The 11,022-nt window shown below is 44.7% G+C and overlaps 1 protein-coding gene across 3 annotated transcripts in view; it reads right to left on the bottom strand.

Annotated features, from left to right (window-relative positions):
- LOC102990317 (ras suppressor protein 1) overlaps window positions 1-11,022 on the bottom strand; it is a 57,926-nt gene that overhangs the window by 31,395 nt on the left and 15,509 nt on the right. For 2 of the 3 annotated variants that reach the window (XM_024116364.1, XM_024116365.3), the window contains exon 3: window positions 272-322. The exons of the other annotated variant lie outside the window; for it this stretch is intronic. In XM_024116364.1, the coding sequence (XP_023972132.1) occupies window positions 272-322 (51 nt within the window). The remainder of the gene's footprint in view (window positions 1-271; window positions 323-11,022) is intronic. 3 annotated transcript variants of the gene reach the window in all.

Below are 11,022 nucleotides of genomic sequence, written 5' to 3'. Positions count from 1 at the left end.
GGAGCCTGTGCTCCGCAACGAGAGAGGCCACAACAGTGAGAGGCCCGCGTACCGCAAAAAAAAAAAAAAAAAAAAAAAAAAAAAAATAGAGCAAACTACAAAATACAGGACCACCATCTGCTCAGGTACCTCAGTGTCACCCAAGTAACCTCGCGGTTTGCCTAAATAATCATTTGTCGTTAGTGTCTTTGAAGGAAAACAGAAGAGTCAGCAGTACTGCCACAGGCCCCAAAAGGCAGGAAGTGTGTCACAGAGGACAGCGTTGACTTACTTGTTAGCTTGTTGTGGCTGAGGACCAGCTGCGTGATGTGGGACAGGGTGACTGTGAAAGAAAAAAAAGAAACCCCACGGTCAGTTAATGTACCCAAAGCACACCTGCACTCCTACAAGGCGAGGTGCTGAGCTCTTTTCAGGGGTGGGAGTGTTACCGCTCACAAAACCAGAAGCAGGGCTTCCCGGAAGGCTGTCCGGTCAACGTTAAACCAAACCAGGAAAAGCTATGCAATTAGCAGCGCGATGAGCAGGCTGAGTCGGCGCTGACGGGATGAATGTCGCAGGGCCAGACGCGACAAGGGCTAGTGTGGCTCGGCGGCCGGGCCCAGTGGTCCAGCCTCAAGAGCCCATCTCACGAAGGGGACCGGTCGGGAGATCCGGCCCAGAGCCCGGAGAGGGACGACTCCTCCCCGACTTCCCCACACGCTTAAACGAACCATCGCATCGAGACAGAGACCACGTCACCCTACCGCCCCTGAGCCCACAGTCAGCCCCGAAACACTGCCGCCGCAGGCTCTCAGACGATCCCGGTGAGAACCTTCCACAAGCTCCTCTCAACAAGTTCTGGCTGACATTTCAAAGCACCAGCAGACCGCTCACCAATTTCGAACATTATCATGGAGGCTTAATCTGCTGAGAAAGATTAGATCTGCTTTAAAAAGAAAAAAAGGTCTTTCCAACTACCAAGAAAGAAAAGATACATACAGATCCATTAAAAAAAAAAAAGAAGAAGAAGAAGAAAAGAAAGAAAAGGAAAAAGAAAAAAAAAAGCCAGATGGAAAAAAGTGACCTGCCTTCTACTTTGGGTTCTAAAACTTCACTGCGTGGTCAGCAAGCTATATGTATATTTTATTTTTGTGCGTATATATATAAATTATATATATATATATATATATACACACACACACCTATTTATTTATATAAATTAAATATTTATAAATTAAAATCTAAATGATTATACACAATATACTAAATATACTAATTAAATACAGTATACTTTATATTACCATTTTAAACGCAGATGTATTAGTGAAGATGTATAAACATATTTTAAAATTTTTCCAATATTCTTTCTATGAGAACGTTATTGTCAGCAAGCTATATGTATATTTTATTTTTGTGGGTATATATATAAATTATATATATATATATATATATATATACACACACACCTATTTATTTATATAAATTAAATATTTATAAATAAATTAAAATCTAAATGATTATACACAATATACTATACTAATTAAATACAGTATACTTTATATTACCATTTTAAACGCAGATGTATTAGTGAAGATGTATAAACATATTTTAAAATTTTTCCAATATTCTTTCTATAAGAACGTTATTTTAATGCAACAGAGTTTTTTCCATAAAGGAATAATAAGACAAATATTTTTTCTCAAGAAGGGTCTCAGGGTTGGACCCCAGCATCCTTGAAAAAAATATATATCATCGCTGACCACAATTTTTGAGTGTTTTTCTTTTGTTCAGCCTCCCACAAAGTTAGAGAAAAGTTCACGATACAACGCAAAGACCTGCTTTTCTGCCCTGACCCATTTGAGATTAAGCTGCTGACTTGATGTCCCATACACTTTAGGGTATTCCTACAAAGACATTTTCCTGCAAAACCACAATATAATCACAATATAATCCAAGTCAAAAACTGAGCATGATCCATCATTACCATCTAATCCTCAGCCCCGAACCAAGTTTCACCAAATGTCCCAGTGTCCCTTTTTTTTTTTTTGGACGCAGGTCTCTCACTGTTGTGGCCTCTCCCGTTGCAGAGCACAGGCTCCGGACGCACAGGCTCAGAGGCCATGGCTCGCGGGCCCAGCCACTCCGCGGCATGTGGGATCCTCCCGGACCGGGGAACGAACCCGTGTCCCCCGCATCGGCAGGCGGACTCTCAACCACTGTGCCACCAGGGAAGCCCCCCAGTGTCCTTTTGACATGTCCCCATCACTCTCTGAGTACTTCCCTGCTTTCTGGCAAGAGACAGTCAAGCTCATCTTGTACTTTTGCTGCCACAGGCTTGGAATCAATCAGCCATTTCTCCAATGAGCTGATTCTGTGGAAAATAGTACTTACAAGCCAAAACCTGGGCACTAGATGTGCTCATTGTTATTTGGGGGCTCAGTATTCTCAGTGCGCAGAATTAGAGAATACACACACTCACCCACACACACACATCTGTACAGATCTGTACACACACATCTGAACTTGAATCCCAAGTTCACACCAAGAGATGGATTTCAATAAAACACTGCATGGTTCATTCTCATTTTCTCCGTTTCCTATTTGTTAACTCCCTTCTCTAACAGCAAGAACTCTGGCGTCCATTATTTTTAGCTACTTACGTACGCCATCGATACCCCTACATATAACTGCGTGAAGCAGGGTTATCTTACAGCTGTGCTGAGATGGCTCTATGCTGTGACCTGCAGGGACACCTGGAAGTCTGACACTGATTCTGGGTCAAGATGCAGATGAGTAGGTGAGCTCGAGATGTGTCATGTCCTGTTCAAAGCTGCAAACACCTTGGAGGCTCCAGGACCAGCTTGTTCACATGTCCAGGGACGCGTAGGTCGCTGGCTTATACCTGGTTAGAGGCACCTGACCAGTCGGGCACAGAAGACAGCGCTAGACATTTCTGCCCACGCGCTCCCAACACCCAGACTCGTTGAACATGTCTTGAAAGTTCTTACCTGGAGATAAAAGTATGCCCTAAGCAACCAAGAAACGAGCCTGGGGGGCTGCGCCAGGGAGCCCCTGGGAAGCCTGACGTCGCCTGCGCTTTCTAACCCCTGCTAAGCTGTGTCCTGTGCCCTCATTAACTCCCTGGGTGAGTGGGCTCTGAGGAACCTTCTGGGTTCTTTCAACTATGCACCCGTGTATAAATGCAGCGGGCACAGAAGACAGCGCTAGACATTTCTGCCCACGCGCTCCCAACACCCAGACTCGTTGAACATGTCTTGAAAGTTCTTACCTGGAGATAAAGTATGCCCTAAGCAACCAAGAAACGAGCCTGGGGGGCTGCGCCAGGGAGCCCCTGGGAAGCCTGACGTCGTCTGCGCTTTCTAACCCCTGCTAAGCTGTGTCCTGTGCCCTCATTAACTCCCTGGGTGAGTGGGCTCTGAGGAACCTTCTGGGTTCTTTCAACTATGCACCCGTGTATAAATGCAGGAGCCCATCTCCCCATGTTCTTCCTTCCTACCTGGACACCTGCCCGGTTCACCCTCCTCACCTGCACCTCCAACCTCCTGGCCCTGGTCCTGCTTTGGGGCTTGGACCCCCCAAGCCAGGCTCCCCACCCTGCTCTGGGCCATCACCCAACACCTGAATGCCTCTTTTCCTGTTGCACTTACTGGCTTCGGGATTGAAACCTTAGGGGAGGAGGAAGAGAAAGGCAAAGCACAGGGGAAGAGCATTTTTGTGATTTTGAAAGCATCACCATGATGGCTTCTTACATGACAAGTTAGATTCTAGACACTGCAGAACATCTCACACATTTGTATTTATAAGAGTTAAGACTGTTCTTGTCCACCAGATAAAGCATTCCTTTACCTCTGAGGCATAGAGTCTGATATGAAAACAAAAAATCTCCAAGAGCTGTCCTCATACAAAACCAGATGAAACAGATTCAGAGATATACGAGTTAAGACAGTGGTCGGTATCATAGGAGAACAAACCACAAATAACAGGAGTTACACAAGAGTTTCTCTCTCACTTACACACGGGCAGTCCAGAGGTTCCTGGTATCCTGTTGCTCAACCATTCATGGATCCCACCTCATGCTCCAAAAAGGCTGCCTGAGCTTAGCCATCATGCCTGCATTCCCCTTAGGAAGATGGAAAGGGGAAAAAAGCCTTCCTCCTTTACGATTCTTCCAAGAAATTGCACATGGCACTTCCATTCACAAGCAATTAATCAACATTTTGTAATACAGTGATGCCTCGATGCAAAAGAGGTGGGGAAACATAGCCTGGATTCCAAGTGACCACATGCCAGATACAATTAGGGGTTTTATAACCCACAAAGATGGGGCAAACCAAAACTGGCAGACAACTAGCAGCCTCTCACACTAGCAAACCACTCTATTTGAGAGTCACAGAAATCAATTCTGATTACAAAAGCGAAAAACCCCTGATAATCTGATTGCCTCCTGCCTTAATTTTTCCTAAAATATCACAACTACCATAATTAAAAAGAAAAAAACTTTGCTCTTCTCCCAGCTAATATTCACAATGAAAGATTTAATTAGGAAAAGTTGGGCCTTTTCAATCTTTTCATTCTGTCTTCTCTACAAACATTTAGCAGAGAAGAAAATGAATAAGTTTGAAAGTTCTTTTTTTTTTTTTTTTTTGTGGTATGCGGGCCTCCCTCTGTTGTGGCTCTCTACAAGCATTTAGCAGAGAAGAAAATGAATAAGTTTGAAAGTTCCTTTTTTTTTTAAATAGAGAGGAGAAAGCATTTGTTGCTTCACCTGATCACACCACTAGATGCATTTTTCTTTCTCATTATTGTTACAGGGCTACATGCTAAAGTAGGTAAGAGGGAGAAAAATTAGAGCAGAAAAGAAAAAGTTAATAAAAGATCTTTGAGGAAATATTTAGGGCAACAAAGGACTCCAGGCTGGGCCTGAGGGGAGAGCAGTTAAGTTGGGCAGAATTGAAATCACAGAATCAATCACAAAGCCTGTGACAGGCAAAGACCAAGGACCGACAGACACATTCATGCAACCTGTCACTCCCCTCCACTTGGCCATGGTGAGTCCACTGTGGGTTTCCTATGGAAACTGCAGTGTTAAAAAAGGAGAAAAGGTCTACCAAAATAGAATGGCTTATTTAAAAGTACAACAGCCACCCTAGTCAATCATGTGGGTGAAATGGAATGAGGCTGTCCCCACTGACCTGCCCTGCTAACCCTATAACCACACACTGGGAAATCTCCCGCTGCAGGAATATCACACCTTACGGTCCTGCCAGTCATGAACTGTCAGGAAGCAGTGGCACCAGAACAGTGACAACAAACTGTTATTAAAATTCCTAAAGCAATATTAAACCATGCTTTGCTGAGGCATTTTCAAAGTAGAATGCACTTCCAAAAGTCAGCTAAATAACTGAGAAAATGTGTTGGCATACTCAGTTAACTGTTGCCGTGACTTGGATACTATTCTGTCTCTAGCCTTTAGAAACGGTTATGTGGGGACTTCCCTGGTGGCGCAGTGGTTAAGAACCCGCCTGCCAATGCAGGAGACACGGGTTCGAGCCCTGGTCCAGGAAGATCCCACATGCCGCGGAGCCACTAAGCCCGTGTGCCACAACTATTGAGCCTGCGCTCTAGAGCCCACGAGCCACAACTACTGAGCCTGCATGCCACAACTACTGAAGCCCGTGCACCTAGAGCCCGTGCTCCACAACAAGAGAAGCCACGGCAATGAGAAGCCCGCGCACCGCAACAAAGAGCAGCCCCTGCTCGCCACCACTAGAGAAAGCCCGCGTGCAGCAACGAAGACCCAATGCAGCCAAAAAACAAAAAAAGAAATGGTAGGTAGGTGGGAGACTGGGGCTGACACATACACACAACTATATATAAAACAGATAACTATTAAGGACTTGCTGTATGGCACATGGAACTCTACTCAATACTCTGTAATGGCCTACATGGGAATAGAATCTAAGAAACAGTGGATATACGTTGTACGTAGAACTGATTCACTTCATGGTACCCCTGAAACACAAACTGTAAATCAACTATACTCAAATAAAAATTTTTAAAAACCAAAACAACAAAAATCCAAAACAAACAAAAAGAAATGGTACGTGGGTGAACACTCTATCAGGCCAAAACGAACAGTGGAAAGAGAACTGGGCGGAGGGAGCTGTTTGAAGGGGAAGGGGGTGGGGCAGGGTGATGTGGCTGGCACTGTATGTGTGACTGATGACGGCTTATTCTCCAGCCAAGGACGGAAGCGGCTGGAAAATGCTAAATGCTCGGGACTTCCCTGGTGGCGCAGTGGTGAAGAATCCACCTGCCAGTGCAGGGGACACGCAAAGAGAAGCCTGCGCACCGCAACGAAGAGTAGCCCCCGCTCATCGCAACTAGAGAAAAGCCCGCGCGCAGCAACAAAGACCCAACACAGCCAAAAAATAAATAATAAATAAATAAAATTTTTTTTAAAAAAAAAAGAAAGAAAATGCTAAGTGCTCAAGAAGCAACCAGTTCTTCCAGTAATTTCCATCAAGGACCCATTCAGGCACTCCTGGACTGGATATTTACCAGGCACGCTCCCTGTGCCCTAGAGCCCATAAGCCACAACTACTGAGCCCGCGTGCCGCAACTACTGAGCCTGCGCTCTAGAGCTCACAAGCCACAACTACTGAAGCCCGCGTGCCTGGAGCCCGTGCTCCACAACAAGAGAAGCCACCGCAATGAGAAGCCTGCGCAACGAAGAGTAGCCCCCGCTCATCACAACTAGAGAAAAGCCCGCGCGCAGCAACAAAGACCCAACACAGCCAAAAAATAAATAATAAATAAATAAAATTTTTTTTAAAAAAAAAAGAAAGAAAATGCTAAGTGCTCAAGAAGCAACCAGTTCTTCCAGTAATTTCCATCAAGGACCCATTCAGGCACTCCTGGACTGGATATTTACCAGGCACGCTCAGAGTGTCAGAGGTCTCTCCCTTGGAGATTCTGTCAGAAGTAACGTCAACAGTACATCCTCAATAGCCTGGGACAGTCCTGGATTACGGCCACTTACCCTCTCAAAACCGTCCTGGTTTGGATGATATGCCACAAAGTCCCTCAATTTAGGTAACACAGAACACGCACGAAAATCCTAAACTGCAAGATATAAAAGGATCGTGGGCACAAGAGAAGTGTATCTGAAAGGATAACAGGAGATCAGAAGGCGATATCACAGGGGCTTCCCTGGCGGTCCAGTGGTTAGGACTCCACGCTTCCACTGCAGGGGGCCAGGGTTCGATCCCTGGTCGGGGAACTAAGCCCTGTGGTGCAGTCAAAAAAAAAAAAGAAGGAGACGTCATTTACTGTGGGATGACACGTCCAAAAATGCTTTAAGGCACTGAAACTGGACTTGGAGGATATATGGAAATTGGAGGTTATGGAAGCAATTCTAGGCTTATCCGAGTGAAGAGATGGAAAACAGAAAAGACACAGGACTGGATGGGGCAGGCGGTATTACAATGGAATATATTCAGAAAAATCAAAGGACTAGCTAACACTCCTAGAAGAAGAATCATGGTTTCTAGATAAAACGCGGAAGCAGATGTTATTTTTTAAAACAGACAGTCTTTTTTTTCTTTCCTCCTTCTTCAGCATAAAGTCTGCAGCATGAGGGAAGAAAAGCCAGCAGGATGAAATCCACAGCACCAGATGACGGCACGGCAGACCTACTTTCAAAATAACCCGCCGTATCACAATGATGTGCCATGCTGGAACCTGCCGCTCCAGTTTTCGGTCCGGCAATCAGAAGCAAGTTCCTCCTCTGGTGGCACTTTAGAAAGGATAAAATGTTCTAGCTTCACAGAATGACGTTTCTATCCAGAGGAAAAAACACAGCCAGGATGAGACAAGGGGCGTGAGACTTGGAAACGCACACGGTGACATGGGACTGGAAAGTCTCTGCCACCTTGTCGCAGGTGAGAATTTGGCATCTTTGGGTTCCCAACGAAAGATTCTAGAACACTGGTCACCAAAACCTGGATTGTAACCGTCAGTTCATTTCACAGGCTGCGCTCCCACGGAAGCAATCGGAAAGACACCGCTACCTTCAGAAGACAAACAGTTGACTGTTTTTTTTGGTCTCACCACACGGCATGCCGGCTCTTAGTTCCCCCACCAGGGATCGAACCCACGGCCCCCTGCATTGGAAGTGCAGCGTCTTAACCACTGGACTGCCAGGGAAGTCCCCAGTTTACCCCTTTCTGATAGCTCTTGAGCTATCAAATATTGCAGTGGGAGAACAGCCATACCCTCTGGGATGTTCAAAGAGGGTCACCTTTGACGTGTGTTACAGTTCCAGGGTGGGCAGCCTTCAAATTCGGGGCAAGTCTGCGGATTACACTGCAAACAGTACCCTCTGTGAATTCTATTCCTCCCAAAGTTGTTGACTACAGAGAAGAATTCATTTGAACTGAAAATACAGGATGGTCCCAAAGGCTTTTCCATTTGGGCTCCCGGTAGGCTAGAAACAGCGACAGCCGTAAGTAACCCCGATTCAGAGACTCGGCGGGGCTGCGGGAGAGGCCGCACGTGAGCACCACGCAGCCACGCTGACCGCTCTGGGTCCCGGGTCTCCAAGATGCGTGATGAAAATGCCTGCCCGCATCACACGCTGAGGTTATTGCACCCCTGCTAGAAGGATGCAGATTCAGATCTTCTTAAGCACGCAGCTTCTGACAATACATTTAGGTGAAGGCGGACAATAAAACGTTTGATACCAAAGATGTAATACACAAATATCGCATTCATCAATACACCCAGAATCATAAAAGAACATTTCTTTTGAATTTCGTTCAGAATTTAAAACTTCAGGGGGGGAAAAAAAAAAAATCACCAGGGTATGAAAGCTTTCCTTTCCTCCCCAACCAACTACTGTGGTGAGTTGGAAACTCTTTGGTAGCAAGTTTTCAAAACTGGTTACTTGACTGAGTCCTATTTGCAGATAAATGGTCACTCAGCATAATTAATTGCTTTTTCATTCAACAGAAAACAATGTATCCTATATGATGATTTTTAACAACGTGATACGGCTTCCTTTACGTAAATAAGAGCAGAGAATTCACACGTGCTGAGAACCCCATGAGCTGGTCACTGACTGAGGCTTCTGTGTCTCCTGGGGCATCAAATAAAAAGACGCTGGACCCAAGGCACCGTGTTACTGACCGCATGGAGCCCACATCCTCCCCATCCAAACACATCGCTTTAAAAAAAAATCACCAGGGTATGAAAGCTTTCCTTTCCTCCCCAACCAACTACTGTGGTGAGTTGGAAACTCTTTGGTAGCAAGTTTTCAAAACTGGTTACTTGACTGAGTCCTATTTGCAGATAAATGGTCACTCAGCATAATTAATTGCTTTTTCATTCAACAGAAAACAATGTATCCTATATGATGATTTTTAACAACGTGATACGGCTTCCTTTACGTAAATAAGAGCAGAGAATTCACACGTGCTGAGAACCCCATGAGCTGGTCACTGACTGAGGCTTCTGTGTCTCCTGGGGCATCAAATAAAAAGACGCTGGACCCAAGGCACCGTGTTACTGACCGCATGGAGCCCACATCCTCCCCATCCAAACACATCGCTTTACCGTCTCTCCTTCAGGAAAAAGGACAAAGAAAAATGTTTAATTCTGAAGATGTCTGGGAGAATTAAAGAGGAAAATACAGTGAGCTACCTAAGGTTCATGGTTGTTCACACTGCTCTTGGGCAATAAGGAGGATGACATGAACGAAGGCTCAGGGAGTTACAAACTGTTTGCAGGGCACTGTACTTAGTTATGGTGACAAAGACAGAATATGCGTGAGACACAGGTACTGCCCTCAAGGAGCTTACTCTGTAATGAGGGGAGGCGATAAAAAAGTACGACACAAGGCAAAGTATCAGTACCACAAGGAGGTAAGCTGATTCGAAACTCCCGTTAAAAGGGAAACGCCGCAAAGTTTTTTCAGGGTGAGTAAGAGCTTCCAGGTCCAGAGTCGGTTTTATTCTATATCTACATACCTACCTTCTCCCCCTAACCCAGCTTTTTTTTTTTTTTTACTTGTCTGTATTGAATAATTTTTCTAACATAAACTGTCTTAATCGTGTAACCTAAAATAGGTGTACTTTTAGAAATCAGTTATAGGAAAAAGCTTCAGCTCCCCAATTTACAGATAAGGAAACTGTGGCCAAGAGGTAAAGTGATTTCTCTAAGGTTCCCCACAAACTCCCCGCTCCCCCAGAATCAGAACTGAGACTCTAACCAAGGTTTCCAGATTCTACCTCTTGAGACTGGAAAAACAATATTCACATCTCGGGGGAGTGTTCTTCTCAAGATGGTGGAAATGCCTATCATTAAAGAGTATAAACCTGAGTGGAAAGTCCTTTCTATCCTGAATAGATACGACAGTTACATAAAGGGCCTCAAGCACAGCTAGAAGACCAAGTTTCAAGCAGTGTGAGACCCCGACTGTAATTCCATGAGAATACGGAGGAAAATAAAAAATCGCTGGATTTCTCTAGAGCACAGTTCCTCATGTTTGAAATGAAAAGCTGGATTAAATTATTCGATTCTGTGAGAAACACAGAAGAGAGAAGAAAAGAAAGAACTAGTATACATGTAATGCCTCCTACATCAATATGCAACACTGGAGACTTTATAACCACTCATTAGAATCAAAAATGTTAAAATATAACAACTGACACCACAGAAACACAAAGGATCAGGAGAGACTACTAGAGGCAAGTCTATGCCAATAAAATGGACAGCCTGGAAGAAACGGACAAATTCTTAGAAAAGCACAGCCTTCCCAGGAGACTGAACCAGGAAGAAACAGAAAATGTAAACAGACCAATCACAAGCATTGAAATTGAAACTGTGATTAAAAACCTTCCAACAAACAAAAGCCCAGGACCAGATGGCTTCACAGGCACATTTTATCAAACATTTAGAGAAGAGCTAACACCTATCCTTCTCAAACTCTTCCAAAATATAGCAGAGGAAGGAACACTCCCA

This window comes from Physeter macrocephalus, chromosome 11 (assembly GCF_002837175.3).
Source record: "Physeter macrocephalus isolate SW-GA chromosome 11, ASM283717v5, whole genome shotgun sequence".
Classification (NCBI taxonomy): Eukaryota; Metazoa; Chordata; class Mammalia; order Artiodactyla; family Physeteridae; genus Physeter; species Physeter macrocephalus.
The sequence above is the reverse complement of the archived record's forward strand: the minus strand, read 5'-3'. Positions and strand labels throughout refer to the sequence as shown.